The 18,231-nt window shown below is 48.1% G+C and overlaps 4 protein-coding genes across 4 annotated transcripts; 1 reads left to right on the forward strand and 3 right to left on the reverse strand.

Moving 5' to 3' along the window:
• Window positions 1-373: 373 nt before the first annotated feature.
• On the forward strand, window positions 374-6,960 carry nrps5 (nonribosomal peptide synthetase hasD; the record flags this gene model as incomplete). The annotated part of the gene is made up of 3 exons (XM_040793301.1): window positions 374-885; window positions 967-1,070; window positions 1,109-6,960. 3 exons carry the CDS (start codon window positions 374-376, stop codon window positions 6,958-6,960), a joined length of 6,468 nt encoding a protein of 2,155 aa, XP_040648156.1.
• A 1,361-nt stretch (window positions 6,961-8,321) lies between these two features.
• On the reverse strand, window positions 8,322-8,690 carry PGRI_055890 (uncharacterized protein; the record flags this gene model as incomplete). Its single annotated transcript, XM_040793302.1, has 1 exon — window positions 8,322-8,690. The coding sequence occupies one exon, from the start codon at window positions 8,688-8,690 to the stop codon at window positions 8,322-8,324; it is 369 nt and encodes a 122-aa protein (XP_040648157.1).
• Window positions 8,691-12,904: 4,214 nt separating this feature from the next.
• Window positions 12,905-13,829, reverse strand: PGRI_055900 (p24 family protein; the record flags this gene model as incomplete). Its single annotated transcript, XM_040793303.1, has 4 exons — window positions 12,905-12,915; window positions 13,038-13,317; window positions 13,381-13,569; window positions 13,683-13,829. The coding sequence occupies 4 exons, from the start codon at window positions 13,827-13,829 to the stop codon at window positions 12,905-12,907; spliced, it is 627 nt and encodes a 208-aa protein (XP_040648158.1).
• A 368-nt stretch (window positions 13,830-14,197) lies between these two features.
• Window positions 14,198-18,146, reverse strand: PGRI_055910 (ubiquitin-specific protease UBP15; the record flags this gene model as incomplete). The annotated part of the gene is made up of 9 exons (XM_040793304.1): window positions 14,198-14,307; window positions 14,370-14,805; window positions 14,862-15,988; window positions 16,043-16,970; window positions 17,038-17,146; window positions 17,203-17,392; window positions 17,449-17,606; window positions 17,680-17,824; window positions 17,969-18,146. The coding sequence occupies 9 exons, from the start codon at window positions 18,144-18,146 to the stop codon at window positions 14,198-14,200; spliced, it is 3,381 nt and encodes a 1,126-aa protein (XP_040648159.1).
• Between the last annotated feature and the right edge of the window lie 85 nt (window positions 18,147-18,231).

Genomic DNA, 18,231 nt, shown 5'->3' on the forward strand with positions numbered 1-18,231 from the left:
TCTAAGGACCAGCACCCGGGCCCTAGTCTCGGGGGGCTGTCTATTTAGTGAGACGTTCTCCGAAATTTCCATCCGAATCTTCAATCTGATTAGTTTATGTCAGAGGGGGCTGTTTCTAGAAATGGGGGCTGAATCCAGAACAAGTATAACTCGCTTAATAGTGAGACCGAGGCTGTGTGGTAATCGTGATAATCTTACGGGGTGAGGCTCTGGACTGCCCGAGAATGAACCGCCGCGATTTTGCGCCGATTTGAGGGAGTCACTCTTACACAAAATACCTTCGTTTTCTAGCCTAAAATTGATGAGATTTCCGAAACGGCGTACGATCATTGATTTTTCCACCACGAATCATTCAGTATCCTTAGTTAACAGAATGTTGAACGACGAGGAAGTCGACCTGGTATCGCTGTTCCAGACGTGGGCTGCTACACACCCAGAGTCCATTGCAATTGAAGATTGCACGGAGTCAGTCACAAACCCGCCAAGAGTGACGTATCGAGAACTAGATGAATGCTCGAATATATTTGCCCAAAAATTGAAGGACAATGGCGTTCAATCCGGAGACGCCATCCCATTGTTGTCTGGCCGCAGCCCGGAGGCATTGATCGCCATATTAGCAATCTTAAAGTGTGAAGCATGCTATGTACCCATGGATGCCGACACCTGGGCACAAGATCGAATTCAAATGACTTTACAACAAATTGAACCACGTCTAATTGTCTCGACAAACTCGCAATCCACTATCCAACCGAGACACTGGAAGGTGCTGAATATGTCCTCGTGGAAGACGATGCTAGCTTCGTCCTCAGTCACAGCTCTGGAGCATCGGCCCAATTCATGTCAGGATATTCTTCAACCTCCTGGATCTCGGCTTGATCGGTTGGCGTATGTTATTTTTACCTCAGGCACGACAGGAAAGCCGAAGGGTGTTATGGTGTCCATGCGATCGATCACTGCATATTGCAGGCAATGTGACCCAGACCTTCCTTTCAACCTGAGCTATAACCCCAACTCCCGTGTGTTGTGCGTGGTATCTATTGCGTTCGACGGTGAGATTTTCTTCCTGCTGGGTATGCCTTGAGATAAAGCTAATATGAAAATTCACCAGCATGCGTCGGGGTCATTTTCAGTACTATAACGAGTGGTGGCACATTAGTTCTCGCCAATCCGGCTACCTTCACAGCCACTGTCAAAACATGTACTGTGCTGCCACTCACACCCAGCATTCTCTCAACCCTGGATCCCGACGATGGATATGACAACATCAAGGCTATCTACATGGGCGGTGAAACTCCTGCGCCGGCATTGATTCAGGCCTGGTCACGACCAGGCCGTCGCATATTCAACGCATATGGCCCAACTGAGGCCACTTGTGCCACCTTGTTGAGTGAGCTGTTTCCAGGGGGTCCCATTACTGTCGGCTGGCCGATTTGGTATAGCAATATCATCCTGGTGGATTCAGACGGAAAGACCACCGAGGAAGAGGGTGAAATATTCGTTGGAGGCATGGGTCTTGCCGTTGGATATTATGGTAACAAAGAAGCCACGGACAAGGCTTTTGTTACCCGCGACGGAGAAAGATTCTACAAAACTGGAGATCTGGCTCGTCTGACCCCAGACGGCTATGTTTTTAGAGGACGAATGGACAGCATGGTGAAGAACCGTGGCTTTTTAATTGCGCTGGAGGGCGAGGTCGAGCCTGCTATCCTCGGGTTCCCGGGGCTTACTGCAGCTGTGGCGATGAAGATCGAGAATTCTCTTGTGGCTTTTGTCACGCCAACGGTCGATGTCAATGCCGTGAGAAAATATCTCAGTGATAACTTTTCAACATTCCTCGTGCCGGATAAAATCTACGCGTTAGATGAATTCCCTCAAACCGCCAACGGCAAGACTGACCGCAAGTTCCTCCAGTCACATCATGAAACAGAGGTGAAGAAGTTGGATATGGATCCGATTGAATCACCTTCGCCCTCTACTACTTTATCCCCATTCGAGGCTGTGAAAAAGGCTTTCGCCCTTGTTTTACGCCTATCAGAGGCTTCTAATGGGCCAAATGCTTCGTTCCTTCAGAATGGAGGTCATTCCCTCGATGCAGTGCGTCTAGTCTCGACCCTCCGCAAATTAGGATATACGACTTCCGTCACCGAGATTATTGCAAGAGATACTGTAGAGGAAGTTGCCAAGACCCTCACATTGCTCGCAGAGAGTTCCTCTACTTCATTGTCTTCGAACAAGGGCAATGCTCCCATGACAGATCTTCAACTACGCATGGTGCGGGCCACAATGCAATCTCCAGCTTTGCATTATATCAAAATTGGAATGACGTTCGAACACAGAGGTATTCACGGAATATCCAAGACTTTGCGGCATTCATGGAACGCTATCTACCGGGCACATACAATCCTTCGAACGACCTGGGATCTCTCAGTCGGAGACGGTGTTCAAGTCATTGATGAGGATGTTCATTTGAATTGGGAGGAAAACGTCGTTTCTAAAGACCTTTGGGACACTATGTGTGAGGAGGCGATAGATATGAATCAGTGGAGCCAAACCCTTTCCTCCGACACAAGGCCTCTATCATCCACCCGTCTCATCACTATTCCCGGCCATCGCACTCGCCTTATTTGGACTGTGCATCATAGCTTGATTGACGGCTGGTCGGCAGCAAAGCTTCTGGGAGACTTGAGAACTTCGCTAAACCACGGAGAACTCCCCCAGGAGTATCCTCAATTTAGTGATGCTGCTCGCCTGCTCAATGAACTGACCCGGGAATCAGAAAAGCAGGCTTTCCAGTACTGGCAGTCCATACCCCATGGGTATCTTCCAGTAAAGAAACTCCTCCTTGCTCCTCCTGCTCATGGCAACAAACCGCTGGTCAAGGGTGCCACGCAGGCCGATGTGCATGAGTCGCTTGGCCTCCCGGTGTCCGCGCTGGAGGAGGCCGCGAAGTGCTATGGTGTCACCTCCTCAACACTCATCTATGCTGCATGGGCACTGCTTCTGTCTCGATACTGCGACTCAGAAAAGGTCGCCCTAGGAGCTGTGATTGCCGGAAGGAGTCTCCCGATTGATGGCATTGAGAATATTGTTGGACCTCTTATTAACACGCTGCCTCTGTGTGTCGACACTGATAAGAGCAGTGTAGGTGATCTGCTGAAGACAGTCTCACAATCTCTGCACGGGCTTTTGGATGTACAGTACTCCACCCACTCACTGATCCATGAAGCCTCTGGCATCAAGGGCAGTGATCTCTTTGAGACTGTATTGGCTATTCAGTATCACTTCCCTAGTTTCGGCCCCGCAGAAAGTGGTGAGATGATTCCGATAGATGTGGAATTCAGAGAGTCGACCGAGTTGCCATTGACCGTGTTGGTCAACGAATCCAATGGAATTCTCGAAACGAGACTCCTGTACTCCTGCCAGTCTTACGACCGAGACCAGGCGACTCAAATCCTCCAGCAATTCCATAGTCTTGTCCGCGCCATCGTACGTGCAGACTCACAATGCTCTCTTGACGAGGTCAATTCGAACATCTTCAACCCCTGGTATGAGCCGCATACTCTACCGGCAGACAGTTTATCAAAGAATGATGCAATGGACGTTGATGTTGAAACATTCGATGGGCCACATACAATCCAGATGGCAATTCAAGAGTCCTTCAGCCGCTTCCCGAATCTTTGTGCTGTGGCATCAGAGTCTAGATCACTCTCATATCAGCAACTGGGCTGTTTTGTCGACGCTGTCTCTTCTCAGATCAACGAAGTGACTAGCCCAGGAGACGTGGTGGGCATTATCAGCGACGGATCCATTGAATGGCTAGTGGCAATCCTCGCTGTTATTCAATCCGGCTGCACATATTGTCCGATTGATGTGAAATTTCCCAAGGCGCGGCAACAGCACATGATTGAAGCAGCCTCTGCTAAACTAGTTTTACTCCCGCGTGCTACCATGTGTTCAGAATACACCTTCTTGGAAGATGTCAAGGTGTGGGACACAGAGAGCCTGATCACCCGGACGACCGCGCAACAAAATCACGATTCCCGTGATATTGAGGAGAACGATATTGCAGTGATCATATTCACATCGGGAAGCAAGGGTATCCCCAAAGCAGTGCAGCTGCCTCATAAAAACATTATGTCCCTGCTTTCATCACCGGAAGGAAGGCTATACTCTAAGCCCGGATGGCGTATTGCTCAGACATTAGCGCTCGGATTTGACTGCTGCGTGCTTGAAGTCTTCTCGGCTATGTGCTTTGGGGGAACACTTGTCTTGAAAAACATGAATGACCCGCTAGCACACTTGAGCGTTGTCGATGCGACAGTGGCGACGCCTTCTCTTCTGGCGACTCTGGAGCCCGAAAACTATCAGAACCTGCAGGTGGTTTTCCTATTGGGAGAGGCACTTCACCAGAACCTTGTCGATCAATGGCGTCCGGGTAGAATAGTCCAGAACTGCTATGGCCCAGCTGAATGTACCCTTTTTGTCACGTACAAACGCTTCGATGGAGCTGATGAACGGGTGAGCATCGGCAAGCCAGTGCCCCGAACGCGTTGCTATCTCCTCGACAAGCGGCAACGGCCTGTGCCACTAGGAGTCAAGGGCGAGATTTATATTTCTGGAATCCAAGTGACTCCTGGATATCGAAACAATGCTGTTCAGTCAGCAGCTGCGTTTCTGCCTGATCCATTTGCCCAGGGATCTATGATGTTCAAGACCGGCGACATGGGACGATTGATGCGGGATGGGAACATCGAGTACATTGGAAGAGAAGACGATCTTTTCAAGATTCGCGGCTTCCGGATTGATCTTGGGGACATCGAAGCTTCTATTATGTCCCTCGCCCCCGAAGTACAAAACATTGCTGTCGTGGTTCCTCCTTCAGGAGACCTTCTCGTCGCTTTTGTCACTCCAATCTCCGTCGATGTTTCTATGCTACAGGAGAGGATCAAGGAAAATCTTCCGCCCCATATGATTCCAGCACACATCACGGCTCTGGCTGACCTGCCAATATCACCGAATCATAAGGTTGATCGCAAGAAGTTGGCAGAAATTAGCATATCCTCAGCACGCGCTATTGTACCACTAGCGACTCAAACAGAAAAGCTCATTGGGCAGATCTGGCGTGAGCTTCTAGGAGACTCCCCCATGACGGAGAAGATAAGTGCTACCGATCATTTCCTGACTATTGGAGGCCATTCACTGCTGCAAATCCGGGTGGCACAGCGTCTGAGCCAGACCTTGAACATTGCTTTCCCCTTGAAGCTGGTCATCCAGTATCCAATCCTTCAGGAGCTGAGTATAGCAATTGACAATGAAGTTCTTGCTCAGAGCGACCGCAAGCCAAGAAAGAGTTTCCGATCGACCAAACGTGTGTCAAGAGAAGGAGACTTGCCTGTGTCGTTCCTGGAAGAAGAATTTTTGATCAACGACTGTCTTTCTGGGTCTTCGCCTGCCCTCAATATCATGTTCGCGACTACCTTCGACAAGATCATATGGATCGAAGTTCTAGACCAGGCATTCAAGGAATCTGTTAAAGATCGTGAGGTGTTCTTGTCGCGTTACAAACAGGTCCAAGGGAAATTTGTCCGGAAACTCGTTCCCACCCCGGCTCCCATGCGTCGATTCACGCCGGGTGACCTGTCCTTCGACGAATTCTTGGATGCTGCCAGGAATTATCAGTTCGACCTCGAAACGGAACAGCCCGTTCAAGCCCACGTCTATCAGCATTCCGCTACTGAAGTGACATTGGTTATTCTCATGTCCCATCTAGTTGGCGACGCCATCACGATGAGCGAATTTATCAAGAGTTTCGCAGCCCGGCATAATGCACTGTCAAAGCGAGATTTCACCGATCGGAGATTCCACCTCACAGATATCAGAGGAAAGCGCACCTACATTGACTGGACAGCATGGTCAACACCCCAGGAATTCCCAGACAGCGTATCCTCCTTCTGGAAGACATACCTCGCTAGTCCACCTCTCCAAGGCCGTCTGAACCAGTTCCATCGACCAAGATCCTACAAAGGCGGGTTTAAGTCATGGACTATTCCATCCTCTCTATCCCAGCCGATTCTCAAGCTGTGCACCAATATGACCCTGAGCCCTCATCAGTTCATGCTCGCTGCAGTGGCCATGGCAACCCAAACTCTTCGCCACAGTCAGGATATTATCATGATGGCACCATACTCCCTTCGCAACGAGCCCAAGACTGAGACCCTGGCTGGCTGCCTCCTGGATCGTGTACCCATCCGCGTGCAATGGGAACAAACCAATTCCCTACGCGAGTTCCTCAAGTCCGTCCAGCAAGCCTCGCAATCGGCCATCGCCCACGCAATCCCCTTCTCGGCCCTCTGCAAAGCTCTCCAACTTCAACCTTCCATCACCGAATCCCTTGCCGAGATCATGGTCACATTCCATCCTGCTGCCGACTCTATCGACGAGCCCTTCGGCCAACCCTTCAATATCCGACCAAGCGGGGCCAAATTCCCCGTGTTATTTGAATTTTTCCAAAACAAAGATGAGATCTCCATGGTGCTCGAGCACGACGAGGCGATCGTCACCTCCCACGACAGCGAATATCTGATCTCGGCATTCCAGTTGGTCTTGGCTCTCATGGTTCAACAGAAGAATGTCGAGGAGATTGTATCTACCGTTTTTTCTGAGGTTCACCGCCCCGTAGTTATTCCTGATGGTCCGGTGGAATTGTACCGGGCTTCGGATCCCATTTCATGCGAGGCTGAGCCGCAATACGTGGAGGCCATCCGCGAGGGCTTTGCAACGTGTCTTGGTATCAATGCGGATCTTGTTTACCCGGACTCATCGTTCTTTGATCTGGGAGCGTCCTCGGCTGATGCGGTGAGACTGGCGTGGTTGCTGGGGGAGAAAGGGATTAATATCACTGTTCGGCAGGTGCTGTTGGAGCGTACGCCTGCTCAATTGTTCCGGGTGATTGGGTCGTGAGAATTGTGTTTATTGGATTCATGTCTTACTGTTTTCATTTATATATAAATGTTAGGTGAATGAATTAATAGAGCGCGCTCCATAAAAATGAAAAATGTTTGTTGCAAGTGTAAGGGTTTGACGCCAACCATGAATACTATGTAACATGAAAAGTCCACCACATCATGAATCTTCCCCCCTCGACTGTGGCTTGTACTAATTATCAATATCCTGGATTTGCCTTGTTCCCTACAGTCTTGTCATATATATAAATATATTATACACAATTTACATGCTTGGTTGGCTAATCTCCACTGAAATCACATTGAATATATATAGTTCAACCAAAAGGCTAGGAACTAGATCGAACCTTAAGAAAGATAGTCCAGAACTTAGAATAGACGCTATAGATCAAGCCAAAAAGGGTCTAAACCTGGCCAGAAGGTCTTCTTCAAGCCACAATGATACTGACGTCAATTTGTCTCAGAATATAAGCCTCGTTTCAGCCACCAACCCAATATCAAGAAATACATGAAATAGAAAAAGCCGGATTTGTACTCCGTAAGCGGTGCTACGATCTCTATACAGCCAAAAGAAACGAAAGCTTACAAATAGTAGAAAAAGACAGATTTTACTCCGTCTTGATAGCGCATAATTGTACAGGTCATAGCCAACATGGCTAGGTGGTATCGTAACAGGGTATTGTTCTCCGAGGGACAGACCAGTATCCTCGACTCGGAGAGATGGATCGTCACGCAAACCAAAAGATAGAAAAATGAATCGCTCGCAAAGTACAAAGACATGATGTACAGACCGATATTCCTTCACAGAAGGAATATCAACAGAAGAAGATCCCATACCCAGACTCCAGGAGAATGGACAGACAGTGTTCGAGAGTTAGAAACGGTAATGAAATATCGTTTATAGACTGCCCTCAGTCCAACAGCAACTCCAAAATGGCCACAGATGACAAAGATCAAGATAGTCAAGAGCTTCTTTGGAAAACACAAACAATGCGTGATCTGGTGTCCTGAAAATGCTATGCCAATGTAAAGTGGATAGAAAGGCGTAGGGTTGAGAAATGATCATTTCGCAACGCCGAGTCTCTTGAGGGCATATAGAAACAAAACTCCAAAAATCATAATCGCTTGAAAGCAGGCACGCTATGCTGCGCGAATCCAATAAAACTCCATATAGGCATTGACGGAAAGGAGAAGCGGTTGTAGTCCCATAGGGCCGTCCTCGCCAATGCTAGGTTTCGTTATAATGCTAGATCACAGTCTTGTGTGGAATAGCACCTGCTGATAAAGACATTCGTTAGCCTTTTCGTGCATAAGCCACCAAGAAGAAAGTAGATGCATACTTTGATACAGGGCACAGCCCTAATATCCATGAGACTTAGCCTCGGCCGTGTCGCGCCCACTGAGCTTGTTCTCGACATTGCCGGCGGATGTGAAAGATCCATTGGACTTTCGGGATATGCTGCTGCTGCTAGCGGCGTGGCTAGAGCCACTCTTGCCGCTGCTCTGGCTTCCGCGACGAGAATCGTCCATGTCGACGAAGGAAGACATTTGGCGTTGGGTGTACTGCAGCATGGAGCGGTTGTAGTCCTCCAGTGAGGAGTGAGAAGGATCCAGTGACTGGTATGCTCCGACGTGAGTCTCGCTGGCCATATTGTCCACACTACCAGAATTGGTGAACATGGGGTCGAGGTTTTCAGTCGGCTGTTGCATTTGAACGGCTTGAGTCATGGTGGAAAGTGTCTAGATGCAAAACAGTCAGTTTAAGTTCAAGAATAGGCATCAAGCGATCAATAGCATCATGATGAGTGGTGTGTGTATGTTATAACGTGCCACGCCATAGGGATAAAGCTGATGTATACGACGATCACCGTCGAGGTGTAGGGCGGATTATGGGTACGTGGGTAATCCAGACGGCATTAGTATCCCAGCTACTAGGAGATTGCTTACCTATGTTAAAAAAAATTCAAGATCTAATCAGTTTGTCCGGTTGTGTTGGATAGTAATGGTACCGAGAGAGTCGCGGAGTGCAAGATAATGTGTCGTGGGAAGTCAAAAAGTGTATGTTGTTTCGGGTCAAGGATACAAAATGGTAAGGGGAAAGTGCTATGGGGCAGGTTTAGAAGTTAGGGCGTATACGAAGAACAATTGGATCCAATTTGCGAGGCAGGTGATATATAAGACGGCCAGGCTCCACAAGGGAGTATGAAATCACATCGGTGGTCGAAGATGGCAAATGCACCCAAGTTTGCAGCCTCTGATAGGCCAATAACCTGCCAAATTTCTCCTTCTCGCGCCCACGGTAAATACACAATCTCTCCATTACACGGAGCGGAGCACGGTGACATAATTGGCCGAAAGGGGTTGTGGAATATTCTCTCCTAGGCGACATCATAAGAAGCATCATAAACCCCCAGCCTCAGGGTACAACATATTCCTAGGTGATAATAGCCAACCTATTGAGTACGTCTTAGAGCATGATGTGGAGCCAATTCACCGTCAGAGGACGTTAGGAACTAATATCCACATGCGCACGGAGACTGGTAAATTCCAGGAGGGATATCATCGATGTTCCACTCATGAATGGGTCACGGTGTTCCGATGAGGTCACTGGGGAATGTGAACCATTGGGAGCCGAAGGCGTTTTGAGATCAGCGAAACCACGTCCGGTCCCCTGCAGATCTTAGCCTGACATCTACAGGACGAATCATAATTGGATTATCATTGGCTTTTTGAGGGGCGAGGCGTATCTCGCGTTCTGCATCATTACGGGATAGGGTGTATTTAGGAAAGAGGAGATCACTGATGGATATGAGTGGTAAAAAAACACGTTTACTCCACATATCAGGATGGGGCTGCAGCAGAGGCCTGGATACATCGATCCAAACTAAACCGATAGTCAGCTCGATATGCATACAAAACCAATGTAATTTGTGTGACTCAAAAGTAGAAAATGTAGGGAAAAAAAGGGTTCGGGCGTAGCTGAGGCTTAGAACAAAGCTATGCCGTCATACCCCCTAGACATCGGGGCGAGCCGAGCAATCGATTTGTTATCGGTCATCAACCACATTGTAGGATCGCCGGTTATGGAAATGGTCAACGAATTCAGACGATCGGGAGTTACGCTCGGCCGAAACTGATATGGTTATCAGAAGTGGGACAGATAGAGAGCGTCTTCCATGGACAGTGAGCTTGCGGAAAGCCTGCGGAAACAGAATCTTTCGTATCAGAGCCATGCGAGACTTGCAGCCACAGTGGAGACACAGTTTAAGAAGGTTTAATTAATTATCAGATTTGTTTTATTCGTAGAAAAAACCGTAGACAAAAGAGGAAAATGGAAACTTGTGGAGATGAACTAGTGTTTTTCCAAGGTTGGGGACTCATGCCTGAGGCAAAATGGGCACCTGACGTCAGGGAGCCCTCATTTTCAGTGCGTTTCACAACTCTTATTCTATATTGTAGATATTTACAAATCCATCTGAACCAAGACAGATGAATCTCGGCGACCGTAGTAGAACTAAGAGATCCCATTGTCCACGGAGTCTCCGATGCACGCGACCAAACTGCGTTCCAGAGATGGAAATGGATGTAGTTCCACTTTATTGGATTCAAAACTTGTTTCTGGATGAAAAGAGATCGACCTGCATGATCGGTACGGTGCATGGGAGCTAGTGGCAGAGGCGTGCATTGACTAGTGTGGAGAGAGTTATGTATGTTGTATTGCATCCATGAAAACTGGAAGTTGATACTAGCGGGAAAGGCAAATGTTCCAAGATTCGCATTACACTGAATATATCAGGGCCATCACATACAATTTTCCTGGACAATAGTTGTACATTTCATTCAACTTGATGATGCACTACGTAGTACTAGAATGACATAAGTGTAAGTCGGGTCATATATCCAGCATCTAGGGTATGGTTTGCCACGAGGCATGATCCATGGCAGAAGAAATATAGCAACGTCAGACGAGCTTTCAAATAAAACCTATGTTGTCGTTTATAGTCATGATCGGCCTTCTATAATTTCAGCCCAGACCTGACTTAAAAGACAGAAACAGTCTAATGACTATATTCTAGCTAGCGCCGGTCTAAGTACAAAAGTCTGTATTATATATTATATTGTAGCGGGCTAATCGTATAATAATTTGAATGTATGGAGTAGATTAAAGAGACAATGGTACATACTATATTGTAGGGAGATTATAGTGTTAATATGATATCAGATTTTACCTAAATTTCGCACGACGTTGAAAGTAGAAAAGCCCGTGGGGTACACCGTGTGCTTCAGTCCCCTTTTGAAACATAGTCTGATGGGGCTTGAAGCATACTGCCGGCAGTTCACATCAAGGGTCTCTCGTATGACAGGATACAATTATGTGTAATGTACGTTTGTTGTATCAACACCCGAACATGTTAGAGACTAGTGTGGGAGGGTCCTTTCCTGGCTGTAAAAAATCAATGGATGACCAACTTCATAGATGGGTCTTCAAGGTCCACTCTCTTCAATTCCCATTCCATCTCGTGCTTGGTCTGTAACCCTAAGCCACATACTAACCCACAGGGGTATGATAAGCCTCAGACTGCCCCGAGCCAAATACCGTACACACATTGTATGACTCCGTACTGCATGTCGATCAATTGAAACATCCCGCTACCTGAGATTAACAATTTGATATCACACCTTAGTTTCTGACAGCGATCCATATAATTTACTGTATGTTGTAGGCCAAGGGAGCACGAGGCATAGGTACATTGTATATCTATTTTAGCGAGCATATGAGATCACTCGGAGCAGTTTGATTGTATGCAGCAGTTCTTACCACGTCATAGGGTCCTACCACGATGCCCCTGCGCATCAACACCATCTCCACGTATTATTGAATGTCTCTGGATTCGCTGCGCGTTCGTTATAGCGGGCCAGAGCGAGAAGCCAGAAACCTGTTTTTTGGATTAAATATTGACCTCGATAGTACAATATTAGCGCTTATCTTGACGGCACTTGACATGTCATGGTCCATCGATGCTTCCTGAATTGTGTTTACAATATTTTCTGGCATCATATATGGAGAAGACAACGTCTAACTGACGTACGGATCCAGTTCAAACCCATTCGGCATGATGTGTTCCACTGCTGTGTGGTCTAGTCTGAAAGGTACGTTGTAAAACATCCACATCCTGTCAGGATACTGATTATCCATCTTCTAGAAACAGGTTCCATTTCTGCAAGCATTGGCTACCCGCTTCCCCGGCTGCGCGGTCATCTGGAATAATAGGTGTCGGGAGAGGTGCGAGAACGGGACCGGCACAACGTTAATACACCAGCAGTTGGTTTATCGATCTTGATTCCGCGATAGACCATCTAGGCTCGCCGATGGAAACTTTCTTTTGGACAGAAACCGGTTCTACCCCTGCGAACATGCAGCATGCAGCATGCATGAACGATCACCATCGCCTCCTTAGCTGTGCTGGGGTTCAGTGTTCATTGATATTGGCGATGACAGACCGTCTCCCCCTTGGAGACGTCCTTCAGAGAAAACCGGTTATATCCTCGCGAGCGTGGGAAGTAGAGCTTGTGGTGTACAGTGTATACCATTGGGAATCTTGAGCATACGCTTCCCCGGTGTTTTTGTCCGATCCTGTCGATGTGTCAATCTATCTTCCCTTGGTGAGATCTAAGTCCCCTCCCTTCCCAGTACAACATGGTAGACCTTCAGCTTGAGCCCAAGTTGCTTTAGAAGCCAAATATTCACCCAATTACTTTCCTTTGATATGCCATACGGTAAACGGGCCAACATGGCTTCTTGAGGCCAACTAAGTATTTCTTCCATATTTGGTCTAGACAGACAAGAACTTCTTAGATTTTTCAACAGAAATAACTAGGCCAACACGCCAGACATAGGTATAGTAAAATGCATCATATTATTGTTCATGCTCATGCTCACATCACACGTAACCTGTTTTAGAAGAACGTTAATACAAATCCTCCAAATAGGATAGACAGCGGCAAAACAGTCCGAAGTCGACCATGACTTGCGCCTATATCCAACCCACAAACACAAGGGACAAGTAAGCATACCTTTTCGGGCACCCTGGAAGAAGAAGCGCACAACAAAGACCTGCAACGCAGCCATGGAAACCATCATCAAAGACTCAATCACACTGAAGTTGAAAATCCGGCGCTCGGTACTGCGCACGGTACTGAAGTTACGGTTCTCGCGTGTACGGAAGTACTTCTGGTTGCGAGAGACGGTAGAGAGTTGCGCAGACAGCTTGTAGATGGACTCCTCCAGACTGGATGTTTGCTCGGGGCTAGCGCCCTGGCGGGAGGGCAGTTGGGCGCGTTGTTCGTTCTCGACCTATAGGTTCAATTGCTCGATTAGCATTTGTTGACGCTTCCTCGGGGTGGATATGGAATGTACCGCAATCTCGAAGTCGACCATTTTCTCGGCGAAGGTGGACATCTCATTGTTAAAGCAGAAGGTGTACTCGCCCACGCTCTGTGCGGTGAAGACAAAGTCGCCCTGTCGCTCCTTTGTGCCGTCTAGGACGACCTTGCCGCCCGGTGCGGTAACAACGTAGTCGACATCGAAGGAACCGCCGGATTGGACCTGGACCGTACAAGATCAGCATTTGGCATTCACCACATGTATCTATAGCTTTGCGACTAAAATAAAATATCACGGAACGAATGTGTTATAGCTGGATAATCAATTGGACGTACCGCGAAGTAGAAGGCCACTTTGGCGTTGTTCTGGTCAACGTTTGTGTAGAAGCATGCTTTCTCGTTCGCCTCAAGTCTGTAGGTGAGGGCGGTTGCGGTGACAGATGAGACCAGGGAAGCCAGGCCGGCGAAAAGAGCGAACCGCATTGTGAGAAAGATGTACCGAGAGGGGACCGTTGAACTGGGGGATGATATCCGCGTCAGGAGATGGCGTTCTGGCCAACTTTGTCTTCCGCTGTTTGATTTGTTTGCATCCAAACAAACTTCCGTATATATCAACTTCTTGACTTGGGCTATTTTGTAAATGTGCACATATGGGAAAATAGACAATTTGCACTCATCATATAGACGGTATTGTCTTCTACTTCAGCTGGTTACATGAAAAATACGCAAAAAAATAAGAGAAAGGCATGATCATCACATCAGGGGGTCCCTTCCCTGCTCATGTACCGGGTTCCAGCATACAGTTCTCTTTCCAAGTCGTAAACCCCTAGCGCCATGAATGTAACACTTGTTTAACGAATGGAGAATCCATCACTCTTGCCCCAGAAGCTACGGCTCTTGTTGGGATGGTCAAGACCGAGGAAGTCATCGGCGCCAGCCGCCACATCTGACAAGATATCACCTGAAACGGGTTAGTTAGTCCGAAGGAATATTTTCCAGTGAGATCGAAGAAAGGAAACTTACCATCTTCAAGATACTTGGCGTTAGAGAAGGATGTCCGGGGGACCACGGCGAACTTGATCTTCTCGAAGTTCTTGCCCTTGATCTGTGTGCGGGCGGAAAGGCGTTTCTTTGTCTCCGCGAAAAGTTCTCCATGCTTCACAACAAACTTGAAGGGGATTCCGTGAGTCCGGTTGGGTTCGCGATCGAAGCTGAACACGCTAATAACGCGGTCATCGGCATCCATGGTCAATTCTTCCGATGGGATCTTTTCAGCGTAGAGTGTGGCATATTCGTTAATGGCAGCCACATTTTGCTCTTCTCGGAGCTCTTTATAGACCTTTCCACTGTGTGTTTCTGCAACTCTGATCGGCTCATCGCCCAGTTCCAACTTCTGCTGCAACGCAGTAAGAAGATCAGCCACGGTGCCGCTGCGGGGAACTAAGACCTCAACAATCTCCTTCATGAACGTTAGCCAAATCCCAGTATCATAGATTAGCAATGTTTCAAACATACCTCTTTAGTGACCCCATCGGGGAGCCATGTGACCTTGAAGCACTTCTTACTCTCATAATCAGTCAAACTCATGTCCAATACTTCGTAATACAAAGCATCTGCCCTGTGCATGGTGTACCCGTAGGTACCATATTGACCATTGAGGATTTGTGAGAGGTTCTGGTTGACGTTTCGCTTCAGGAAAGGCTTGGCCTTGCCAGTGCTGGCCATCACGGGAGCGAATCGAAGATGAGTCTCATCCACCTTGAGATGCTCACCAACCTTCTTGGCGAACTGGTCATAGGTCATCTTGCGGCTGAGAGTCAAATAGAAAGTCTCCCCTTCGTTGGTCTTGATCGGGGCAAATTGGACTTCCATGCGGTTCAAAAGGTAATCGTAGAATTGCCGAGCATCAGTGTAAAGCGCCGTGGATGGCAGTTCGGACTCTTTGACTGTGCGCTGGAAGGTAATGATGTCGCCGTCCTGAATTTCAGATTGCTGGAAAGTCTGCTTAGGTTTCATAACGTCGATCATAGTATGTTTGATCTCTTCGAAGAGCATGAACTCTGTACCGGCAGGCCAATTCATCTTGGAAAGAATTGTCGGCGCCAGCTCGCTCACCTTCTGACTCTTCTGAACGTAGACAGAGCAAACGCCAGTCAAGGTCTGAGCCGCAATGTCGAAGCTTTTGAGGAAAATCAGAATCGAGTCATTCTCGGGCCAAGGAGTAGGTTGTCCGTCTTCGCCAGGCTGTGCCACCTCCATCCACAAGCGGAAGGACTGGCCTTTAGTGCCGAACTTGTTGTACGCCTCCTCAAGGGTCATTTCCTGGTCGCGGATCACCTGATCGGGTCGCGTTGTCTTGTTCTGGCGGTTTACCATGACCCAGAATCGGATGGCTTCTGGCTTAAGACCTCGCTCTTCGGCAATTTCCTGTGCAAATTCGCTAACCTTTTTTGCCCGAAGAGTCTTGTACTGCGCGGGAAGGGCCGGATCATCCGCAGGTAGGTCATTGCTAGTCAGATCGAAGCCGTGGTGGTTTCGGAAGGCATCTTCGTTAAGGAGGCCGACATTCATGTAAAGGTGGGCTTCTTCTTTCTCCTTCTTCCGACGCAACATCTCCAACCGGTCCTCGGTCATACGCTTTTCTATTACATAATTAGCCATTCAATTCTCTAATGAAGAAGGAACTTCGGACATACCAATGTGAGAGGGCACATCATCCTTTGTGACCGGGAAGAACACATTGTCCTGTCTTGTCTTTCGGACGTAAACCAACATGTAGGCGTTGTTTGTGCGGATAGCGGATCGTCCTCCTGTCGTTCCGTTCGTGCGCTGCTGGTTGTCTCCGTAGTTCTCATCTAGGACTTCTTTGTCGGTAGCTCGGTTAACTCGGTCATCATCAAAGCGGTACCAGTATCCATCCTTGGTAGGTTTGATGAAGGCATAGTAATGCCCGGCATCGAGGTTACCGCTGTGAACGAGAACACCGTGCAATTGGTAAACCCAGGATTCCGACTTGTCAGCGCTCTCAGAAAGGTAAGGAGCCGCATCAAACTCCATAGGGAATGTGTGATAATCATTAACCTTGGCCATCATGTCGAGGTTGAGGTCGTACTCGAAACGTTTGAGGTGAAGATGGAGCACGGGAGGGAAGCTCTCGAAGATGACACCCTTCTTAGCGTCTTGCAGGCCATATGGCTGCCCAGCTTCGTACTTGTTCTCCCCCTCTAGCGTCTCGACCTGAATGTAATCCCTAAAGCTGTCGTCTAAGGTCTTGTTGCCTCGAACATTGAGTTGAATATCCCAGAAGTCCTCCACACGCGAAGACTCGTAATCGACATTAATGCAAGAAATATACGTTTTTGTTTTTCCGACGAACAGGTCAGGCAGAACTTTTTCTGCAACAGTACCCTTCATTTTGTGCTCCAATCGTTCCATGAGCTTTCTCGAGAGCTCCTGTACATCTTGCTGTTCAAAGATCTGGCTGGATTGCCAGCCAAAAGATGCGGTGAGCTCGGTTGTAGAAACAGCAGAATCATTGGTCTGCAGGTTGTAAAATAATCTCTGGAGAGCCCACGCGCTGTTCTCACGCGTAGCTTCCTGTTCAGTCGGTATCTGGTAAACAGCCTAAGGATATTGGTTAGTCCGAATAATGTGGAAATCATTCTAATTTCCTTTTTTACTTCTTGCGTACCTTGCGGAAAGCATTTGTGAAATAGAGCGATTGCAAAAGTGAGTTCAAGTAGCATGTAGCTCCCTGATTCCTCAATCCTACCATTCCAGTCTCTTTTTTCGAGTCGTAGCTAGAGAAAAAGAGCAAGTTAGCTTCAATCGGTCAAACCAGTCGGAGAGATCATACTTTTGGAAACTGTGCCACAAGACTCCCGTGGGATCCTTCACTACACGAACATAGGCAGTAATAATTGCCTCATCATCCTGCACTAATGGGACGGACTTTCCCTCCCACGCACGACTAAATAGACCCTTGAGGTCAGCGAACCGGGTGAAGCCCCAATCCCCTTCCTCGGCGGTGAAACGGTGAGTCGCGACTAAAATTTAACTTAGCATTCTGATCGCACAATCCCTGTAGAATTGAATGTCATACCGTGGTGTGTATAAATGGAAGGATCGTTCACATTTGACAAGACCAGCGCAAACTGCACACAAGCGTACCAGTTCTCCGGGGGTCCGTTCTCCCATGCATGTTCGAGGTAAAACGAGGCGAATTCGGTCTGGTTGCCGTAGGGGAAGAAGAGGATGCGCCTATTCTCGAGTCAGTTTCAATGCTAATACAGAGCCATATAGCCATCTAGGCAAAGAGATTTCAGGCACCTACCATGGGGAGCCACCACATCGGAAGATGGGTCCGTGTGACTTGCGATCCATATTCCGCCAGTCTGACAAGCGCCATGAGTTGTGAACCTCTTCTAGGGTTTCGAGGTCGGCGTTGTGAGGGAGGACCTTTGCCATCATTGCCGCGTCTATATCCATCCTCTTGATTAGCGACCAGTACAAACAAACATGCAGTGTATTTCTCGAGGGCGGATCTCATCCGGGTGCCATGCTTTGTCCAGCCCGTCAAACCGCCCTGTTGTGTAGGGAAAGAGAAGCAACAAAGGACATACGGTCATCTGCGGTCGGTGGGGATTCAGGCTCGTCGGATCCCGACCGGGACACAACGACGACATCGGTCTTTTCAGCAGGGTATTGATCATAATCATCGACAAGCATGTCGTTCTCCGCGAGCTGGTAGAACAGGGTTAGTTCCAATGACGACACTAGCGAGGGGCACGGTCGGGGCATCTCTCACGTTCTCCATCGCGGAAAGCGCCTTCCCGTCCCGGAAGGCGACAGAGTTTTGTATTTTAAGGAAGGTTTGTGAATAAAA

Source organism: Penicillium griseofulvum, assembly GCF_001561935.1.
Source record: "Penicillium griseofulvum strain PG3 chromosome Unknown contig_95, whole genome shotgun sequence".
NCBI classification, from domain to species: Eukaryota; Fungi; Ascomycota; class Eurotiomycetes; order Eurotiales; family Aspergillaceae; genus Penicillium; species Penicillium griseofulvum.